The sequence below is a fragment of the Carcharodon carcharias genome, chromosome 8 (assembly GCF_017639515.1).
Source record: "Carcharodon carcharias isolate sCarCar2 chromosome 8, sCarCar2.pri, whole genome shotgun sequence".
NCBI classification, from domain to species: domain Eukaryota; kingdom Metazoa; phylum Chordata; class Chondrichthyes; order Lamniformes; family Lamnidae; genus Carcharodon; species Carcharodon carcharias.
The window spans coordinates 14,650,962-14,674,396 of NC_054474.1; the positions used below are offsets into that span (position 1 = coordinate 14,650,962).

The 23,435-nt window shown below is 47.7% G+C and overlaps 1 protein-coding gene across 3 annotated transcripts in view; it reads left to right on the forward strand.

Moving 5' to 3' along the window:
- The window catches only part of camk2a (calcium/calmodulin-dependent protein kinase II alpha), a 301,813-nt gene extending 282,338 nt beyond the window's left edge, over positions 1 to 19,475 (forward strand). The window contains exons 13-18 of one of the 3 annotated variants that reach the window (XM_041193112.1): positions 10,417 to 10,457; positions 12,226 to 12,274; positions 16,167 to 16,242; positions 16,757 to 16,851; positions 17,696 to 17,924; positions 19,370 to 19,475. In XM_041193112.1, coding sequence (XP_041049046.1) covers positions 10,417 to 10,457; positions 12,226 to 12,274; positions 16,167 to 16,242; positions 16,757 to 16,851; positions 17,696 to 17,924; positions 19,370 to 19,373 — 494 coding nt within the window. In that variant the 3' untranslated portion in view covers positions 19,374 to 19,475. Of the gene's footprint in view, positions 1 to 10,416; positions 10,458 to 12,225; positions 12,275 to 16,166; positions 16,243 to 16,756; positions 16,852 to 17,695; positions 17,929 to 19,369 lie in introns of those variants that run through there. The other 2 variants (XM_041193113.1, XM_041193114.1) reach the window with 2 other exon arrangements.
- The last annotated feature ends 3,960 nt before the right edge of the window (positions 19,476 to 23,435 follow it).

Here is a 23,435-nt window from a genome sequence, read left to right on the forward strand (position 1 = left end):
GCTCTTTATACAGCCACTCTGCTCCCTCACAGGTAAACTCCTGCTCTTTATACAGCCTCTCCATTCTCTCACAGGTAAACTCCTACTCTTTATACAGCCTCTCCAATCCCTCACAGGTAAACTCCTGCTCTTTTTACAGCCTCTCCATTCCCTCACAGGTAAACTCCTACTCTTTATACAGCCTCTCCATTCCCTCACAGGTAAAATCCTACTCCTTATACAACCACTCTCGTTCTTTATACAGCCTCTCCCCTCCCTCACATTAACTCTCGCTCTTTATACAGCCTCTCCTTTCCATCACAGGTAAACTCCTGCTCTTTATACAGCCGCTCTGCTCCCTGACAGATAAATTCCCACTCTTTATACAGCCACTCTGCTCCCTCACAGGTAAACTCCTACTCTTTATACAGCCTCTCCATTCCATCACAGGTAAACTCCTGCTCTTTATACAGCCGCTCTGCTCCCTGACAGATAAATTCCCACTCTTTATACAGCCACTCTGCTCCCTCACAGGTAAACTCCTGCTGTTTATACAGCCGCTCTGCTCCCACACAGATAAACTCCCGCTCATTATACATCCGCTCTACTCCCTGACAAATAAACTCCTGCTCTTTATACAGCCTCTCCATTCCCTCACAGGTAAAATCCTACTCCTTATACAGCCTCTCCATTCCCTCACAGGTAAACTCCTGCTCTTTATAGAGCCAGTCTGCTCCCTGACAGATAAACTCCGACCCTTTATACAGCCACTCTGCTCCTTCACAGGTAAACTCCTGCTCTTTATTCAGGTGCTCCATTCCATCACAGGTGAACTCCTGCTCTTTATACAGCCACTCTGCTCCCTCACAGGTAAACTCCTGCTCTTTATACAGCCTCTCCATTCTCTCACAGGTAAACTCCTACTCTTTATACAGCCTCTCCAATCCCTCACAGGTAAACTCCTGCTCTTTTTACAGCCTCTCCATTCCCTCACAGGTAAACTCCTACTCTTTATACAGCCTCTCCATTCCCTCACAGGTAAAATCCTACTCCTTATACAACCACTCTCGTTCTTTATACAGCCTCTCCCCTCCCTCACATTAACTCTCGCTCTTTATACAGCCTCTCCTTTCCATCACAGGTAAACTCCTGCTCTTTATACAGCCGCTCTGCTCCCTGACAGATAAATTCCCACTCTTTATACAGCCACTCTGCTCCCTCACAGGTAAACTCCTACTCTTTATACAGCCTCTCCATTCCATCACAGGTAAACTCCTGCTCTTTATACAGCCGCTCTGCTCCCTGACAGATAAATTCCCACTCTTTATACAGCCACTCTGCTCCCTCACAGGTAAACTCCTGCTGTTTATACAGCCTCTCCATTCCCTCACAGGTAAACTCCAATCTTTATACAGCCTCTCCATTCCCTCACAGGTAAACTCCTGCTCTTTATACAGCCTCTCCATTCCATCACAAGTAAACTCCTGCTCTTTATACAGCCTCTCCATTCCATCACAGGTAAACTCCTGCTCTTTATACAGCCGCTCTGCTCCCTGACAGATAAATTCCCACTCTTTATACAGCCACTCTGCTCCCTCACAGGTAAACTCCTGCTGTTTATACAGCCTCTCCATTCCCTCACAGGTAAACTCCTGCTCTTTATACAGCCGCTCCCCTCCTGCTCCGCTCCCTCACAGGTAAGCTCCTGCTCTTTATTCAGGCACTCCATTCCATCACAGGTGAACTCCTGCTCTTTATACAGCCACTCTGCTCCCTCACAGGTAAACTCCTGCTCTTTATACAGCCTCTCCATTCTCTCACAGGTAAACTCCTACTTCTTATACAGCGTCTCCATTCCCTCACAGGTAAACTCCTACTCTTTATACAGCCTCTCCATTCCCTCACAGGTAAAATCCTACTCCTTATACAACCACTCTCGTTCTTTATACAGCCTCTCCCCTCCCCCACATTAACTCTCGCTCTTTATACAGCCTCTCCATTCCATCACAGGTAAACTCCTGCTCTTTATACAGCCGCTCTGCTCCCTGACAGATAAATTCCCACTCTTTATACAGCCACTCTGCTCCCTCACAGGTAGACTCCTGCTGTTTATACAGCCGCTCTGCTCCCACACAGATAAACTCCCGCTCTTTATACATCCGCTCTACTCCCTGACAAATAAACTCCTGCTCTTTATACAGCCTCTCCATTCCCTCACAGGTAAAATCCTACTCCTTATACAGCCTCTCCATTCCCTCACAGGTAAACTCCTGCTCTTTATAGAGCCAGTCTGCTCCCTGACAGATAAACTCCGACCCTTTATACAGCCACTCTGCTCCTTCACAGGTAAACTCCTGCTCTTTATACAGCCTCTCCATTCCCTCACAGGTAAACTCCAATCTTTATACAGTCTCTCCATTCCCTCACAGGTAAACTCCTGCTCTTTATACAGCCTCTCCATTCCATCACAAGTAAACTCCTGCTCTTTATACAGCCGCTCTGCTCCCTGACAGATAAATTCCCACTCTTTATACAGCCTCTCCATTCCGTCACAGGTAAACTCCTGCTCTTTATACAGCCGCTCCCCTCCTGCTACGCTCCCTCACAGGTAAGCTCCTGCTCTTTATTCAGGTGCTCCATTCCATCACAGGTGAACTCCTGCTCTTTATACAGCCTCTCCATTCTCTCACAGGTAAACTCCTACTCCTTATACAGCCTCTCCATTCCCTCACAGGTAAACTCCTGCTCTTTTTACAGCCTCTCCATTCCCTCACAGGTAAACTCCTACTCTTTATACAGCCTCTCCATTCCCTCACAGGTAAAATCCTACTCCTTATACAACCACTCTCGTTCTTTATACAGCCTCTCCCCTCCCTCACATTAACTCTCGCTCTTTATACAGCCTCTCCTTTCCATCACAGGTAAACTCCTGCTCTTTATACAGCCGCTCTGCTCCCTGACAGATAAATTCCCACTCTTTATACAGCCACTCTGCTCCCTCACAGGTAAACTCCTGCTCTTTATACAGCCGCTCTGCTCCCACACAGATAAACTCCCGCTCTTTATACATCCGCTCTACTCCCTGACAAATAAACTCCTGCTCTTTATACAGCCTCTCCATTCCCTCACAGGTAAAATCCTACTCCTTATACAGCCTCTCCATTCCCTCACAGGTAAACTCCTGCTCTTTATAGAGCCAGTCTGCTCCCTGACAGATAAACTCCGACCCTTTATACAGCCACTCTGCTCCTTCACAGGTAAACTCCTGATCTTTATACAGCCTCTCCATTCCCTCACAGGTAAACTCCAATCTTTATACAGCCTCTCCATTCCCTCACAGGTAAACTCCTGCTCTTTATACAGCCTCTCCATTCCATCACAAGTAAACACCTGCTCTTTATACAGCCTCTCCATTCCATCACAGGTAAACTCCTGCTCTTTATACAGCCGCTCTGCTCCCTGACAGATAAATTCCCACTCTTTATACAGCCACTCTGTTCCCTCACAGGTAAACTCCTGCTGTTTATACAGCCTCTCCATTCCCTCACAGGTAAACTCCTGCTCTTTATACAGCCGCTCCCCTCCTGCTACGCTCCATCACAGGTAAGCTCCTGCTCTTTAAACAGGCACTCCATTCCATCACAGGTGAACTCCTGCTCTTTATACAGCCGCTCTGCTCCCTCACAGGTAAACTCCTGCTCTTTATACAGCCGCTCCACTCCCTCACAGGTAAACTCCTGCTCTTTATACAGCCGCTCTGCTCCCTGACAGATAAACTCTCGCTCTTTATACAGCCTCTCCACTCCCTCACATTAACTCTCGCTCTTTATACAGCCTCTCCATTCCCTCACAGGTAAACTCCTGCTCTTTATACAGCCGCTCTGCTCCCTCACAGGTAAACTCCTGCTCTTTATACAGCCGCTCTGCTCCCTGACAGATAAACTCTCGCTCTTTATACAGCCTCTCCACTCCCTCACATTAACTCTCGCTCTTTATACAGCCTCTCCATTCCCTCACAGGTAAACTCCTGCTCTTTATACAGCCGCTCCACTCCCTCACAGATAAACTCCCGCTCTTTATACAGCCGCTCTGCTCCCAGACTGATAAACCTCCACTCTTTATACTGCCGCTCAGCTCCCTCACAGGTAAACTCCTGCTCTTTATACAGGCTCTCCATTCCCTCACAGGTAGACTCCTGCTCTTTATACAGGCTCTCCATTCCCTCACAGGTAAACTCCTGCTCTTTATACAGCCGCTCTGCTCCCTGACAGATAAACTCCCGCTCTTTATACAGCCGCTCTGCTCCCTCACAGGTAAACTCCTACTCTTTATACAGGCTCTCCATTCCCTCACAGGTAAACTCCTACTCTTTATACAGGCTCTCCATTCCCTCACAGGTAAACTCCTACTCTTTATACAGCCATTCCGCTCTCGCTCTTTTTTGTTGTTTCATCTTTATTATTTATTTAAGTTCCCTCTATCCTTAAGTTACTAATGTAATAATAATCAACAAGTGATGGTTATTCAGCTCCTAGTTTAAATCTAAAACAAAGCTAAAAGCAGAAATACTCACCAGCCAATCACCGTCCCGCCTGCTCTCCTGTGACATCACTCTTTGTTTTTTCAGTGCTGGTTTGACTCGCTGTTTGGGTGATGCCCTGGGACAGAATTTGACTAGCGCCTATGTGGCGGTAACGGAGGCCGAGGCTGGGCCCGGGTCAGTAAAAGAGGGGGGAGCCTGCAGTAAAATTCAGCCCCTGGCCTGTATTCCTATGTACAATTCTGTAGCATCTATGATGCAGAAATAGGCAATTTGAGCTCAATGGGCCTGCGTCGGTGTTTATGCTCTACACAAGCCTGCTCCCACTCTAACTGCCTCTTTGCACCCTCCCTATTCCATTCTCATGTACGCATCACGCTCGCTTTACATGTACCAATGCTCTGAGCTTCAGTCACTCCCTGTGACAAAGAGTCCCGCCTACTCTCCATGTCAGAAAGAACTGCACATAGGTAGTGCTTTTCACAGAAACTCCAAAAGCTTTTGAAATGCAGCCACCATTTTCTTTACTCTATCATGGGATGTTGATGTCACTAGCAAGGCCAGCATTTGTTGCCCAGCAACCGAGTGACTTGCTTGGCCATTTAAGAGTCAACCACATAGGCTGTGGGTCTGGAGTCACGTGTAGGCCAGACCAGGTAAGGGGCAGCAGATCTCCTTCCCTAAAGGACGTTAACGAACCAGGTGGGTTTTTAAAACTATGACGGTCGGTAATGGTTTCATGGTCACTATTCCTGAGGCTATCTTTTTAAAAAAATTCCCCCAGATTTATGAGCTGCTGTGATTGGAACCCTTGCCCCACCGAACATTAGCCTGGATTACTAGGCCAATGACATTACCACTCTACCAACATCCATCACCCGCCCCCCCCACCCCACTAATGTAGTAATGTGGTAAACACATATGAAGAAATTGCTCCTCTATTTTTATTCAGTTTGTTAGTGACTATCGTATATTTATGCTCTCTTGTCCTGGTCACTTCCACAAGTGGAAACAGTTCATCCATATCTACCCTATCCCAATGCTTCTTCATTTTAAAAGTCCTCTATCAGGTTTCCATTTTTATGGAAACAAATGCTCACTCTTTCCTATCTCGACCTCTCAATTCTGGTTAAAAAAATCATTTTAATCTTCACTATTTCTATTTTTGGCGGTCGAAAGGGTGTGGGGAGAAAGCGGGAGCAGGCTATTGAGTTGGATGATCAGCCATGATCATAATGAATGGCGACGGAACAGGCTCGAAGGGCCGAATGGCCCACTCCTGCTCCTAGTTTCTATGTTACGCTCCCTCCAGCTTTACAAGCAGTGAGTTACTTCTGAAGCATAGTCGCTGTTGCGAGGTGGGAAGTGCGGTAGCTGATTTGAGCACAGCAACGTGATCAATGGCCAGTTAATCTGCCTTTAGTGATGTAGGGTTAGGCCTAGCTGCCCAGAGAGCAATCGATTGGGTACAGAGAGAATCTAACTATGGTTAGAAGAAAATGAGAGTGTGCGATTGAGCACTCAAATCTGTTTACCGGGATTAAGGAGAGGGTTTGGGACAAATTAAACCCTTTTTTTATTTTCACTTACCAGCTGTTTGTGCTGATATAATGGAGACGAGCTGTCTTGTCCTGTAAATGTGTTAGTGAGAGCTGTTTGACCCCTACCTGATCCGAGAGAACATGCTCACCTGTCTCGTAATGGAGATTGATGAGTCCAACAGGCAGCTATCATCTAATGGTGATGCGTACTGCTGTGTCGGCGGCTGGGACCTACTTGTAAATGCATTAGGAAGACAAGGGCCCAGAGCTTCGCAGAGCACTGTTTGGCACGGGTTGACCAGACTTTGCTAAGTCGGGTTTGATTCATGCTGGGAGACCCTGCTCCCTCCCTCCCTCTCCGTTTCGCACTTGCCATTAAATTACCATAAAATCTTATTTAACGGAGGCACCGCTCCCATCAAAATATCACCGGAGCAGCGAGTTAAAGAAACTCGTGCAGCTACACGCTCGGTGTTGTACGTGAGGTGGCAGAAAGCAAGGAAGCGAGCGAGTTACAGGAGTGACTAACAGAGACCCAGCAAGCCTACCGCCCGCCACAATAATGGCCCTGGGAGGTCAGGGGCCAGGCCGGGGTTGGTGGGGGGTGTGGGGGTGGGGGTGCAGCAGAGGGCAGAAGGGACCTCCCAGCTCACTTCTATCAGCCTTTTGGATGGAACATTAAACAGAGGCCTCGCCTGCCCTCTCAGGTGATGGGAAATGATCCCAGCTGGGGCCACCATTTTGAAGTCTAACGCTCTCCAATGTCTTGGGTCCATATTTACCCCTCAGTCAAAATCATTTTAAAAAGCAGATTATCCGGCATTAATGCATTGCTGCTTGTGGGAGCTTGCTGAATGTGCACACTGACTACATTACAGCAGCGACAACACTTCAAAGGTACTTGACTAGCCGTCCCCTACAACTCTCTGCGATCACTGTGCTCATCCAGTTCTCACCCCTTGAGCATCCCCAATTTTATTCGCACCAGCATTGACAGCCGTGCTTCCAGCTACCAGAGCCCCAAGCTCTGGAATCCCCTCCCCAAATTCCCCTCTGCCTCTCTCTGCCCCCCTAAGACATCTTTTAAAACCTTGTTCCTTGACCGAACTTTTGGCCACCTGCCTTAATATCACTTCGTGGCTCGGAGTAGAGTTTTGTTTTGCCACACCTATGTGGAAGTGCTTTAGGAGGTTTTATTATGTTGAAGATGCCTTGTAAATATGAATCAATATAAGCTGTTGTGGTTGAAGCGCTTTAGAAGAGCTGAGGTTCTGAGCGGCGCTCTGTAAATGCAAGTTCTTCGGTTTACTTCCTGCAGAACTGACTGACTGACGATTGTAATCGGGGACATTCCGAGCAGGAGTTTTCAGGACAGCAGGGGTTCCCTGTCCCTGCATCCCTCAGTCCATGACAAGCCAAATGCTCCAGCAGCTCTACTGGCTGGGTTAAAGGTGGATGTTTCATAGGGAGCAACAGTTCCACTTCGGCTGTAACTCCTGCTGCTGCCACACAGGAACACCCACACTCGGCACTCACCCCATCCGCAGGCGCACGCTCGGTTCTCCCACCACTGTGTGTCCACCGACCTCCCCCTGCCTGCCACCCCTCCCTCGACCCCTCGCCACCTCCCGCTCCCTCATCCCTGCCCAACCTCTTGCCACCTCCTCTGCTCACTGCCCCTCTCCACCCCCCCCAACCCCCCCTCCTCTCGGAAGGGGGATCAGGAGAGTGCCAGCGAGTGAGTTGTCGAGGGATCAAAAGGGGGCCGATGAGGTTGGTCAACAGGTGTGCGACAATGATGTCAGTGGTGGGAGAAACCATGGCCACAGACAGAGCGGGTGCCAAGTGGGCATGCGCAACTGTTCCTCTGCAGTGCCAACAAACCCACCCTTTAAAACCCTCGACCGTCACAGTGGGATCTGAACTCGAGTGACTGGGTCATTAGCCCAGGCTCTGGATTGCGAACCCAGTCACCTAAGCTAGGTACAGCACTGTGGTTCAATTACTGGACTAATACTCCAAAGGACTGGCTTAATAATCCTGCAACGAGAGTTCAAATCCCACCACAGTGTCTGGGGAATTAAAATTCAGCTAATTAAATAGATCTGGGATTAAAAGAAACTACTTTAAATAATGGCGAATTACCCAGATTTTGTAAAAAAAAACAAAAAAAAAATCCAGCTGGTTCACCCTTACCCTTTAGGGAAAGAAATCTTATGTCTTGACTCAGTCTGGGCCTATGTGTGACTCCAGACCCACAGCGATGTGGTTGAATCTAACCTGCCCTCTGAAATGGCCGAGCGAGCCTCTCAGTTGCGTTTGGGAAGGTGGCTCATGACTGCCACCTGCTGGTCTTGATCGTATCTTATCAATGGATAAGAAAAGCCCAGGAGAGATGAGGTGATGACAGACGGACGCCATTTGTTTGGACCTGTCTTTGTCATTCTCAAATGCATCAACCAGTTTCTTTCATCTTTCAGCTACTGGGCTCCCAAAGGGGAAGGAAAATTCAGGAGGAAAATATCCTCTGTTTGAATAAATCCCCTCCCTTGTTCTACCTTAAAACCAGTGGTGGTTTTGGGGGTGGTGGTGGAGGGGGCGGTGGCAATGAGTGGGCTGGGGGCGGGCAATGAGTGGGGGTTAGGTGGTGTTGGGGGCAATGAGTGGAGGGGGTGGAGGGCAATGAGTGAGGGGGGCAATGAGTGGGGGGCCCAATGAGTGGAGGGGTGGGGGTCAATGAGTAGGGGGTGGGGGGGTTGGTGGGGGGGGTGGGGAGCAATGATTGGAGGGGGTGGGGCCAATGAGAGGAGGGGTTGGGGCAATGTTTGGAGGGGGTGGCACCAATGAGTGCAGAGGTGGGGCCAATGAGTGGAGGGGTGGGGCAATGATTGGAAGGGGCGGGGGCCAATGAGTGGAGGGGTGGGGCCAATGAGTGGAGGGGTGGGGCAATGATTGGAAGGGGCAGGGGCCAATGAGTGGAGGGGTGGGGGCAATGAGTAGGGGATGGGGGTTGCTGGGGGGGGCAATGATTGGATGGGGTGTTGGGCAATGAGAGGGGGGTGGAGGGGCAATAAGTTAGGGGCAATGAGTGGGGTTTGGGCTGTGAGAGGTTGGTGGGGGGGCAATGAGTGGAGGGATGGAGGGCAATGAGCTGGGGGGTGGGCGGTGAGGAGACGGTGGGGGTGCAATGAGTGAAGGGGATGGGGAGGGGTAATGATCCATGGCTCTGTCTTGTGTGTAAATAGTGCTGCTGTCTTTCCTATGTTACAACAGCAACTACACTTTCAAAAAGTACTGCATTGGCCATGAAGCATTTTGTGATATCCTGAGGTTTTGAAACGTGCTACAGAAATGCAGGACTCTCACGTTTCTAATGTTACAATAGTAAGCACATTTCAGCAAGTACTCCATTAGGTGTGAAGCATTTTAGGACTCTCTGAGGTTATGAAGGGTACGGTATCAATACGAACTCTTTGCGCTGTGAAGTATTAATTTCCCATAATGTTGCACTTCACTCTCAGTTAAACACAAAAGGTCCAATCGCTCCCACTGAAATGGACCTCCCTGGATTTATCAATACCCAACATGTGCAGACAACAGTTCAGGTCACACACCACCCCTCCCGCGCCCCCACTCCCATCCTGCCCCCTCTCTTTCCCCACCCCCACCCCCCACCACCACCCCCCCCCCCCCCCCCCCCCCCCCCCAACCCTCAGCAGCACAAACACCTTGGAAAATGGAAGTGAATTTACTGCAGACATGAGAGAGCCGCTGGCTCAGGGATCTTCTGCCTACTCTCCCGAGACAGCTCTGAAAGCAACAGGACCTTTGCCCGTTTGGGTTGTGGTGAACATTGCAACACAGCAAGATGCCATTCGGCCCGCTTCCCCAGCTCTTTCCCCATGGCCCTGCAACATTTTCTGACACCCTGAGGCTGTGAAAGGCGCCATCTAAAGGCAGTTTCTTTCTTTGTGCCGGCTGCTTGCAGCAATCCAAGACTGACCCCACTGTCCCCTGCCCCCCTCGCTTGGGTTGGACATTCCAGATTCCAGGGTTCTACTGGTCTCCCATTTTGGTAACTGCAGCGTGAGATCAGTGGGAGCCCGGGTGAAGTGCTGGCCCCTCTCTGTCCCTGGGTTTCCACCAACCCTAATGCCAAGGTTACAACAAGGCTTAGAGAAATCTGGCCATGGACATTTCACCTACTCTTCTCTTGACAATGGCATATCATTTGATTAACCACCGAATGAAATGTTTCCCCTCTCCACAGTCTCCACTGCTCCTGGCTACCAAACTTCAGTACCTGTTTACCTTACATCTCCTATAACTGTGTTTGATTTTGTTCCACTTACACAGGTGGCAGAAGCTCAGGCAACAAGAAGGCAGATGGTGTGAAGGTAGGACAGAAAATCTTCTATCTTATGTACTCTGCCTCTACTTTCTGCAGCATCACTGTACCATGCTTGACCAGTTTGTTGGGACCTTCCCATGTGGCTGCCCAAAACATTTAGATAACCTTATGTTGATCTGCCCACCAGCAATATTTAGCTCAAAGCGTTCCCTGTCTCTCTCTCTCTCTCTCTCTCTCTCTCACACTCTCCCTCAGGGTTAGGAGTCTCTATGAAAGCAATTAAGCCACAAAGGTTTCGTGTTTGCTCTCTTGATTAATAGAGCGTGGGAGATCAGTAGAGGTGACTTTCAGCGCTGAACGTTACTGATGTGTCAAAGTCACACATTCAAGGATAAATGAACAACTCAGCAAGCCCGCTCAGGAGTTGTATAGAGCTTGATGGAGCTGCTCAAACAGACCTTCCAGCAGGAAAATCCCTCTCAGCCTCATGAGAAATAGATCCCCTATCCCATCCCACTCAATACATTGGCCCCAGGGATGAGAGGTTTTACCTGGACTGACTTTCTTCTTGGAGCAGAGAAGGCTAAGAGGAGATTTAACAGAGGTGTTCAAAATTGTGAAGGGTCTAAGTAAGAGAACATAAAGAGAAACTGTTTCCAGTGGCTGAAGGGTCAGAGGACACGGATTTAAGGTGATTGGCAAAAGAAGCAGAGACAATGGAAGAAAAGCTTTTTAATGCATTGAGTGATTAGGTTTTAGAATGTACCTCCTGACAGGACGATGGATTCTGATTCAATAGCAGCCTCTGAAAGGGGAATTGGTTAAATACCTGGAGGAGAAAAAAATTGCAGGGATACGAGGCAAGACCTGGGGGGGGGCAGCGGGGGGGGACATTGGTGATTATTTGACTGAGGTGATTACATACTCTGATGATTGTATGCATATTGGCATTACTTGCGTACTTGTGATTACTTGGGCAGTCATGATTACGCACAAGATGTTGCTTACATGTGCCTTTAGGATTAAATATACATTACGAATAATGGGCACCCGTGATTTTCTGCGCATTCAAGTCTAGCCTCACGTTTGTGCTTGCATTGTGGACTGGTGATGATGCTCAGGCATATACCTTTGGGATCCCATGCACCTCCTCGCAGTGCAGTTAAAATTGCTTTGCCAAGTTGCAAAGCCATTTCATTTGGAAACACGTGCATAATACAATCCGACTTTAAACCAGGCAGCCCCGCCCACACGTTTCATCTAAAGGAGGTTGGTTAGTTTCACAGCCTTTTTCCTTTATTCATTCTTTCCTGGGATGTTGGCATCATTGGCGAGGCCAACATTTGTTGCCTGTTGACCTTGAACTAAGTGGTTGGCTCAGCATTTCAGAGGGGCAGTTAAGAGTCAACCACGTTGCTGTGGGTCTGGAGTCACATGTAGGCCCAGACCGAATAAGGACGGCCGATTTCCTTTGCTAAAGGACATGAGTGAACCAGATGGGTTGTTCCGTCAACCGTTGGAGTTTCACAGTCACCATTAGCGAGACTAGCATTTTAATTCCAGATTTTGTTAATCGACTATAAACTCCACCAGCTGCCTGGTAGACGTCCTCAGAGCATTAGGCTGGGTCTCTGAATTACCAGTCCAGTGACCTTACCACTACCCCCATTCCTGATTTCCATACATCAAAACTTGAACATTGATGCTTGCTCCCATCTTGTTCTGTGGCGTTGAGAGTTTTGGATTGTGGAGCGCAGATTGAGCAGGTTGCCATGGTTACTCGTCATAGTGACTGCCCTGTGCCCTTAACCTAGGAATCCACGGAGAGTACCAACACCACAATTGAAGACGAGGATACGAAAGGTAAGGTGCAAAGAGAAAGACGTATGATTCCAAAGTGGACACCGGGCAAATGCTTCCACTTGTGGGAGAGTCTAAACTGAGAGAGGCCCATCTCTGACACTTCCCTTCCCTTCCTTGACCTCTCTGTCTCAATCTCTGGTGATAGACTGTCCACCAATATCCATTAGAAACCCACCGACTCCCACAGCTATCTCGACTACAGCTCCTCACACCCCGCTTCCTGTAAGGACTCCATCCCATTCTCTCAGTTCCTTCGCCTCCGTCGCATCTGTTCCAATGATGCTACCTTCAAAAACAGTTCCTCTGACATGTCCTCCTTCTTCCTTAACCGAGGTTTTCCACCCACGGTCATTGACAGGGCCCTCAACCGTGTCCGGCCCATCTCCCGCGCATCCGCCCTCACGCCTTCTCCTCCCTCCCAGAAACATGATAGGGTCCCCCTTGTCCTCACTTATCACCCCACCAGCCTCCGCATTCAAAGGATCATCCTCCGCCATTTCCGCCAACTCCAGCATGATGCCACCACCAAACACATCTTCCCGTCACCCCCCCTATCGGCATTCCGTAGGGATCGCTCCCTCCGGGACACCCTGGTCCACTCCTCCATCACCCCCTACTCCTCAACCCCCTCCTATGGCACCACCCCATGCCCACGCAAAAGATGCAATACCTGCCCCTTCACTTCCTCTCTCCTCACCGTCCAAGGACCCAAACACTCCTTTCAAGTGAAGCAGCATTTCACTTGCATTTCCCCCAACTTAGTCTACTGCATTCATTGCTCCCAATGTGGTCTCCTCCACATTGGAGAGACCAAACGTAAACTGGGCGACCGCTTTGCAGAACACCTGCGGTCTGTCCGCAAGAATGACCCAAACCTCCCTGTCGCTTGCCATTTTAACACTCCGCCCTGCTCTCTTGCCCACATGTCTGTCCTTGCCTTGCTGCATTGTTCCAGTGAAGCCCAACGCAAACTGGAGGAACAACACCTCATCTTCCGACTAGGCACTTTACAGCCATCCGGACTGAATATTGAATTCAACAACTTTAGGTCGTGAGCTCCCTCCCCCATCCCCACCCCCTTTCTGTTTCCCCCTTCCTTTTCTTTTTTTTCCCAATAAATTATATAGATTTTCCTTTTCCCACCTATTTCCATTATAAAAAGAGAAAAAGAAAAAAAAAATATTTATTTATTTATTTATTTACATCTTTTATGCTCTCCCCACCCCCACTAGAGCTATACCTTGAGTGCCCTACCATCCATTCTTAATTAGCACATTCGTTTAGATAATATCACCAACTTTAACTTTAACACCTATGTGTTCTTTTGTACCATTGTTGTTGACATCTTTTGATGATCTGCTTCTATCACTGCTTGTTTGTCCCTACAACCACACCCCCCCCCCTCCACCTCTCTCTCTCTCTCTCTCTCTCCGCCCCCCACACACACACCATAAACCAGCTTATATTTCAACTCTTTCTTGGACTTGAACTCAAGTTCTGTCGAAGGGTCATGAAGACTCGAAACGTCAACTCTTTTCTTCTCCGCTGATGCTGCCAGACCTGCTGAGTTTTTCCAGGTAATTCTGTTTTTGTTTTTGTTTTCGATTTCCAGCATCCACAGTTTTTTTGTTTTTATCAATAGGAGGGCCTGGAATTCCCACTTGATGGGCAGGTATTTTCAGCACGGTTTTCCCCATGATGCTATAACTGGTGGAAAAGGCCAATGGGATTTTAAGCGCAAATTGTGTTCAGTGCATCTCGTATTTCTGCAATCGTTTGCACTAGCTTAGAAAAAGTCTGCAAGCAACCGGCCCAGACACAAAAACGTCCACCCCTCTGGGGTCAATTAATTACTGCCAATTTCTATTTCTCCTTTCAGGGGATGTGGTCATCGCTGGCTGGGCCAGCATTTTCACCACCCCTCCCTAGTTGCCCTTGAGAAGGGGGTGGTGAGCTGCCTTCTTGAACCGCTGCGGTCCATGTGGTGTAGGTACGCCCACAGTGCTGTTAGGGATTACATCTTACATATTTCCAAGTCAGGATGGTGAGTGACTTGGAGGGGAACTTCCAGGTCCACCACTGTGACCATGTTTTCAGGCCTTCAGTGTGGTTCCAAAGATTAAGCTTGATTTCTGGGGTGTAAGGACACCAGTAAGCACATTTTGAAAGGCATTGATTATTTTTTTGAAATTTACTCAGGAACTGAGGATCGTACCCCCTTCCCAGTAGAAAATAGTTTTGCGTATTTTTTAAACATAGTTTCCAGTCATTTGAAACCGGCTTACTCACAGGTAGTGGATGGACCACACCGTGGTTAAAAACGCTTATGTTTTGTGATAAACTCAATCCCTGCTGTATTAACCACATCAGCGCTCTCTGAGGAATATTTTTAAAGCAACATAAATAAATTACATTTTAAGACGCTGTCCACTTGGTCCTTGGCCAATTTGCAAATACGTTTAAGCGGGAAGTCAAGGAGGTCAGGCAGTGAGGGTAGAAAACACTTTACAGAATGGACATAACTTTGAATGTAATAAAGAGCCTTTAGTAAGTAGAATAAAATTAACTAAATTTGCCTCCTATGCTGCCCTCACTGGTGAGTCTGAGACTTAACCACCCCACAGTTAAAATACCTTTCACATCCAGATGATGCCATCTGACTCTGGCTGCCATTTTAATTCAGCCCCCCACCCCACCCAACACTTCTCTGGACTGGACAGGCTTCCTCCAAGGGACTTCTGAGTTAAGGTGTTGCTATTGGGGTATTACTGGAAAAAGAGAGATGTTATCAAAGCTTTTCATTTGCACTCATCAGGACAGATGCAAGAATGCCAGATTTCAAAGGGAGCAACAATTCGCACTGCATGAGAAAAGGGCACTGATTGGTTGGCAAGTCGACTCTTATTGGTCAAGGCATTGCCATAGAGAATACACCAGGCATCTATTATCCCCCTTGCTTTTTTGGCTTTCTTATGTCTATCCTGATGAGTACAAGGTGAAACACTTTGACAGCAATATTCAAGCTCTGCACTACCAAGTGACTGACTATTTGTTACTATTGGATTCAAGTGCTCTGGACAATGGGAGGCAGTTCTTCTAGAATGAGAGGCCATAGTTTTAGGCTAAGGGGTGGTAAATCAGAGATGAGGAGGAATTACTTTTCTCAAGGGGTCGTGAATCTGTCGAATTCACTACCTCAAAGTGCAGTGGATGCCAGGAGGCTAAATAAATTTAAGGAGGAGATAGACAGATTTAAAATTAGTAATGGGTTGAAAGGATATGGGCAGAGGGTGGGAAATTGGAGTTGAGGCCGAAATGAGATCAGCCATGATCGTATTGAATGGTGGGGCAGGCTCGAGGGGCTGAATTGCCCACTCCTGCTCCTCGTTCTTATGCTCTATAGGTACAAAGGGAGAGAGGGTGAAATGGATGAGACAGATGGAGAAAGATTGGAAGGAATGGATAGAGGAAGAGATGGAGGCAGTACTGGATGGAGAACGAAATCTATGGACAGAGAAAAACACAGAGGAATGGATGGAGAGAGGAGGGAGGGAGGGATGGAGGAAGGGAAGGCTGAGGAATTATTACAGAAAGAGATGGGAGAGCAGTGAATGGGTGGAAGAAGAGATGTTGAGAGAAAAGGATAGAGAAAAATGGAGGGAGGAATGAATGGATGGAGACAGACATGGTGGTAGGGATATATTAATGGGAAATTTAAGGAAGTTTTGTTTGGATATAAAGGAATGGATGGATAGATGGATGGGTCTGCTCTAAGGCTCACTCCCTGTAATTCTGTTGTGTAACATGTAGAATGCAGGCTTTCTTTTTAAAGTGTGACTGTATTGTAAATTAAGAAACGTTTCAACCTTAACTTGTTCTGTACTAATTCCAGTGCGTAAACAAGAGATTATCAAAGCCACAGAACAGCTAATTGAAGCGATTAGCAATGGAGATTTTGAGGCATACACGTGAGTTTCTTTCCTAAGAAAAACATTTGGTTTTGTTTTGTACCAATTACTGAAAAGTTTTGAAACCATTATCCATCCAATAGAAACTGAATCATTAACTCTGAGTAGTTACAATCGGCATCTTATGTTCCAGGATGTAGATTTGCAACACGTAATCCTGGTGTGAAACTGGTACTGCTGATCCATCATTCATATTTCCCTCCTTACCCCCACCATTCATCCCCTCCGTCCATCTATTCCTCCCCTCCCGCTATCCATTCCTTATCTCCTTCCCTCCTCCCATCTCTCCCTTTATCCCTTACTCCCTCTGTCCCTCCTTCAATCCCTTCCCTCCTCCCATCCTGTCACTACCACGTTACATATTAGAAGTGTTAAGTTTATTCCCCCCTTTAAATATTCATGTGTCACCCCTTCTTTAGATGCTGACTGGTCTGCTGTGTATTTCTAACATTTCCTGCTTCCTGATTTGCTTATTGAAGTGAATCCCTGCCATTCTGATTTGTTGATCTTTCAGGAAGATGTGTGACCCTGGGGTCACCGCGTTTGAACCCGAGGCGCTGGGAAATCTGGTGGAAGGGCTCGATTTTCATCGATTCTACTTTGAGAATTGTAAGAGACAATTTCTGTTCTGGCTGGAGAGACAGACCATCCACGTTGGATGACTGGGTTTAAGCTACTCACTTTAAAGCTACCGCATAGGGTTGAAATTTTTAACCTATGCTGTCTGAGTGACTGAATGGAGCGAGTGAATGTGGCCCAGCACACTTGTGAAACCCCAGTTCAAGCCCTGCTCTATCTTGAATGAGTTGGCTTCATCCATGCAGACTTTGGGACTTGTGGTTTGCCAGCTGAGTAGTATTCTCACCTCTGTGTCAGAAGGTTATAGGCTCAAGTCACACTCCAGAGACCCAAACTCACCAATATAGACTGACACTCCCTGTGCAGTTCTGAGGGAGTGCTGCACTGCCAGAGGTGCCGTCTCTTGGATGAGACATTAAACCGAGGCCCTGTCTAGCCTCTCAGCTCCTATCACACTATTTCTCGAAGAAGAGTAGGGGAGTTCTCCCTGGTGTCCTGAGGCCAATATTTATCCTTTAATTGACATCCTTAAAAAAGAAATGGCTTATCTGGCCAATATCACATTGCTGTTTGTGGGAGCTTGCTGTGCACAAATTGGCTGCCACATTTCTTACATTACAATGGTAACTACGCGCTAAAAAAAAAATGTTATTGGCTGTTTAGCGATGTCCTGAGGATGTGCATGGTGCTACAGAAATGCAAGTTTTTCTTCCTTATGTAAATGTGAGGTGTTGTTCCTGTTTTGATGCTCAGTGTCACATGACAAACTGTGTTCACCTCTCCCCATCCGCTGAGCTCTCGCGATGTCTATTTTGGTTTCCCATTGTGTGCTCATCGGGGACTGATGGAGGTTTTTTGTTTTGTCTGTTTCCAGTGTGGTCTAAGAACAACAAGCCTGTCCACACCACCATCCTGAACCCACACATCCATCTGATTGGAGAAGAGGCTGCCTGTATCGCGTACATCCGCATTACACAGTACATAGACAGCAATGGGATCCCACGCACTGCCCAGTCCGAGGAGACTCGCATCTGGCATCGCCGCGATGGCAAATGGCAGATTGTCCACTTCCACCGATCGGGATCTCCGTCTGCTCTGGCCAAGTAAGGGTTAAGGTCCAGGTTTTGGTGGCCAGGGGTCCAGAGGGACTAGCCTAGAATTAAGCACTGGGAAAAATTGGAGTGGGGGTTGGGGGTGGGTTTGGGGTGAAGAGCAACAGCTTTTCAAGGTGCACTACCTCATCATTCTCCACCTTCCCCCAACTCTCAGCCACCCTTTTATCGTATGTGTTCCAACCAAGGATTTTTGTTATCTCCAGGTTTCTGCTCCAGAAAGGGTTTGCACTAAAAACTTTAATCACCCTCCTTCCTTTTTTGCAAATTTGCTCTACATTTCCAGCATTACGTATCTCCTTATTCATCAGAAAGTTGTGGGTTCAAGTCCCACCCCAGAGATTTGAGCTCATAGTCTAGGGTGACATTCCCTACTGTAATATTGAGGGAGTGCTGCACTGTTGGAGGTGCCATTTTCAGGCGAAATTGAACTGGTGGACATAAAAGTTGTTGGCGCACTAATGGAAGAAGATTAGGGCAGCTCAGCCAGTGTCCTGGCCCAGTGTTTATCCTGTATGTATATCTTACTGCTGCAGCTGTCACATTTCCCTATGTTACAACAATGATAGCAATAGCATATTACAATTCACTCAGGGAGTCCAAGCTGCTGGTTGCAACATGGACTTTTTTACATGCATATTGTAGTCTGGAGCTATGGATAGTAAAGGCTCCAACATTCCTTCCATCACATGGCTGATCAGGAATCTCTCTAGCTCTTACTACCTGCCATTGGCACATATTGGAACACTTTGTAGGTTATTAATCCACCCTGTTTGACCATCTTACAGACACACTTTCTTTGGACATCAAGTCCAGGGTTGGGGTTTGAACCCAGAGCTTCTAGTGCAGAGGCAGGGACACTAGCCCTGCGCCACAAGACCACCTGTTGCAGCAGTGACTGCGCTTCAAAAGGTAGCTCACTGACTGTTCAGTATACATACCAACATACGAATTAGGAGCAGGAGAAGGTTACTCAGCCCCTCGGGCCTGCCATTCAATAAGATCATGGCTGATCTGAATGTAACCTCAAGCCCCACATTCCTGCGTCCCCCCCGATAACCTTTCACCCCACCCGCCCCCCCTTGTTAATCAAAAATCTATCTAGCTCTGCCTTAAAAATATTCAAAGACTCTGCTTCCACCATCTTTTGAGGGAGAGAGTTCCAAAGACTCAGGAGAAAAAAATTCTCCTCATCTCTGTCTTAAATGGGCCACCCCTTTTATTTAAACAGTGACCCCCTAGTTCTAGACTCTCCCACCACTGGAAGCACCCTCTCCACACCTACCCTGTCTAAGAACCCCTCAGGACCGTGAAGGTTTCAATGAAGTTGCCTCTCACTCTGCTAAATTCCAGTGAGCACTTTGAAATGTCTTGGGGCGATAGAGAGCTGCTGTAGAACATCTTCTTTATTCTTTGACCTTGTTCTGTCTCTGCAGCTGAAAATCCTTCTCTCCAGTCTCCTGCTGCTATCCATGACTGACTTGCACGCAAGGAAAATATCCTCCTGTTGAAACCTCACCGCTGGACTCATGTCTCCCCCCCTGGAGAGAGAGGTGGAATGCTTGGCAGGATCACTACTGTGTTGAGCAATCGGTTCCTCCGCTCACACACACACCCACCTCCCACCGTGTTTGCCGGGAGAGCGATCAATTTCATAACCGATCCATTTTTTTTGTAATCTGAAAGGCAATATCTGTCGTTCTGGCATGTTTACAGCGATATCCATAATTCCAATCAATTTACGGTGTAGGTGTATTTTAAAATTGTGATAGTTAAAGTGATGACTTTATAACTTGGCTGCGATGCATGTTTTCTACTGTTGTTGTGTCGGGAGCAAAAAAAATTTACATAACGGGCGTTTGCAATCTTAACGTGAACTTGGGGAGGGAGGAAGGAGGGATTTAAAATTTTTTAGACGGTCCCGTCTTAGAGACTATCCATCGAAGAGCATTAAGAGTTAACGGGTGGTAGAAAAGTGCCAGTCTCGTTCAGACTGGGTCGGCAAGGAGCAGTTGCTGGTGGGCTTAATGGAAGTTTTAACCCTTTTGCCTGCCAAAGCCACAAGCCCTCTGAAATGAATGTCTCCAGGGTGAAATTTTAAAGTGATTGCTCTGCCCTGCCTTAACCATGGTGACTGCACTTTGAACCAATTGAAAGCACTTTGTGATATGTCTGAACAGTCCAAATGACTTGGACTTTGGTGCAATTAATAAGGAGAGAAAACCTTCCTCATTTCAAATCACAAACAGCGGTCAGTAAATGACCGTTTAGTTTTAAGGGGGCTCGTTTTGACCCATCGCACTTTGAAAGCAATGATTTCGAACAAGGTTTGTACATTTATAAATGGCAATTCATCCTGTCGAGCTTGCTCAGATCTTCTGTGACACTGTCTTTACCGAGACTTTGGGTCACACTGGGTGTGAGTTGCTTGTTCCACGTCTCCTCACAAAGGCTTGACATGGGCTCCCTGAGGAAATTTTCGGATCAGGGTCCTTACATTCTACCAGGCAACGGGCGTTGAATCCCTACCGACTTAATCTGGTGCCAGATCAGCACAGGCACAGGTGAGGGAAAGTGGATTGGCACAGCGCAATGAGATTGAGCTCAATCCTTCAGTTTGTCACTGAATCCCAACAGGGACCTCGTGCATGTGCACAGACTGCACGACCCTAACCCCCGCCCTTTTCACTCTCTAGACAGGGGTTGGGTTCCCAGTTAGGCTTGTGGATTTCGGTCCTGCTTTTCACTGCCTCTTCCTTCCCCCAACACCCCACCCCATATCCACCCCTATCTGCAATGACACCAGCAAACTCAACACCCTCGCTCTCCCCCAAGACGGCTTGCACTGTCCCCTCAGTTACTTGTTACCAATACAGCATTGGCCCATCATGCCTGAGCCAGCTCTTTGACAGAGCTGTCCAATTAATCCCATCCATTGCCCCTGCTCTTTCCCCATAACCTGCGGATTTTACTTCCCTTCGAATATTTATCCAGTGTCCCGTCGAAAGTTACTACTGAACCTGCTTCCACTGCCCTTTCAGTTAACACATTCCGGATCACCACAACTCGCTCTGTAAAAACACATTCTTGCCGTCACCCATCTCAGATCCTTTTGCCGATTATCTTAAATCTGTCAAAAGTGACCTGCAACATCTAAGGCGAGTAAGACCTGTGATATGATCGTAACTAAGATGCACGATGTGGACCCTGAAATTTCCACACCGCTTTGCATAACAGATGAAGGAAACCTGATGCTACCTACATCCAGACCTCTTATTTTATCTCAGCCAGACTGGACTGAAGTGCATCGTCAACCATATGTGGATCATCCCTCCCCTTCCCTTTCCCTCGTCCACCCTTGCAGGTCCCCAAGCAATTACCACGTTTCCAATCTTTCTAGATTGCGTAGGAGCTTTCAAAAGGCAGTTGGACATAAAAGAAAAACTTGAAGAGAACTAATTTACAGGGGTTGTTGAGTTGGGGTGGGGGAGAAAGGAGGAAGGCTCAGGACTAATTTGGGCAGCTCATTCAAAGAGCCAGCACAGGTGGGATGGGCCGAAACACCACCTCATGTGCCGATGGTGTTGGATGGTTCTGACTACTTTGGTTGCATTTGCAGTGGATGTCAAGCAACAGTACAAAAGCGCCATGGAAACCATGTAGATGCACTGGAACCACCATTTTGGAAATGAAGTAGTTGATCAGTGTCTAAAATAGAAAAGTTAGTCAAGATTTTGATGTAGGAGATGAGTCAACCTGGTCCGTCTCTTTCGGAGGCTGAGAGACTTATATCTGTTGTCCGTTTGTAGAAACGTCCATTAATCTGCTTGAGCAAGGGAAGTGGTGTCACATGATGGAAAGGCCTATAGCTCTCTCAGGCCAGGGAATCGTCCACCTTGACTGATGGAAAATGCTTGAGATTCCTTCAATTATAAAGCAAGCTGCTTTGCCCTCATGTCCGACCTATGGCTTATGCTGAACCCCAACCTCTGTATGTCCAGTGTCTAGGGCTTCCAACCGTGAATAAATGTATTTCTGGAGGTGTCATCACATGACTTGCACCCCATGCTCCAGCCGTTTGTCGGCCAACATGTCCATCTTTGTGACATACTGCCTTCCTACACCAGTTGAAAGCAAAATGATTCATCACCCAATTGGATGATGCTTAACTGTCATCCAAACAGCCTTTTTTTCCCCCATTTTCAATAAATATTAAAGAGAAATGTACAAAGAAAATGACAAAACAAACCCATGTTTTTCAATGTCCCAAAGATTTGTCTCCAGGGTTGCGCACAGCAGTGTCCTGGAGATTGATCTTCAATTCTTGGAGACGCCAAGGCAAACCTGGAGGGTTGGGAACCCCCATCAGTGTCCCATGAACAAAGAAATGCCAAAATGGATACACTGTGGGACCCACAAGACGAGCATCACTGAAGGTGGAGAGAAGCCCCTCGCAAGCCATTGAAAATTTAAAATCAAGGTGTTAGTGGGCCAGGAAGTAATAGAGGGGTGAGCAAGACTAGTACATGTTAAAATATGACCAGGAGAATTTTGGATGAGCTGAAGTTTATAGAGGGCAGAAGACAGAATGTCCTCCAGGAAAACATGGTTCATTTCTGACCAAGTAAAACATACAGCAACCACTCCTGTGGCCCTTAGCAACCAGGCTTTTCTCATGGACCTTAGCAACCACTCCTGTGGCCCTTAGCAACCAGGCTTTTCTCATGGACCTTGGCAACCACTCCTGTGGCCCTTAGCAACCAGGCTTTTCTCATGGACCTTAGCAACCACTCCTGTGGCCCTTAGCAACCAGAATTTTCTCATGGACCTTAGCAACCACTCCTGTGGCCCTTAGCAACCAGGCTTTTCTCATGGACCTTAGCAACCAGTCCCTTGGCCCTTAACAACCAGTCCCTTCTCGTGGTCTTTAGCAACCAGTCCCTTGGCCGTTAGCAACCAGTCCCTTCTCATGGCCCTTAGCAACCAGTCCCTTGGCCTGTAGGAACCAGTCCCTTCTCATGGTCCTTAGCAACCAGTCCCTTCTCATGGTCCTTAGCAACCAGTCCCTTGGCCGTTAGCAACCAGTCCCTTCTCATAGCCCTTAGCAACCAGTCCCTTGGCCTGTAGGAACCAGTCCCTTCTCATGGTCCTTAGCAACCAGTCCCTTCTCATGGTCTTTAGCAACCAGTCCCTTGGCCTGTAGCAACCAGTCCCTTCTCATGGTCCTTAGCAACCAGTCCCTTAGCACCAGCTCCTTCTCATGGCCCTTAACAACCAGTCCCTTGACCCACAAGCTACTCAACACTGAGGATGAAAGAAATCGCTCACAAGTTAACACAGCTTTGAAGAATTGGCTATTTTTTTTTCAAAGCACGTTAGGAACAACGTGTCCCCTTCAGTCAGCTGGGCTGTGGGGCAGTCTTCCCCTTAACCTGCTAGGCTACTCAGCAACCCAGAAGTTATGTCACAGGCCACGCACAAGTCATCTCCTTTAAGATGCCA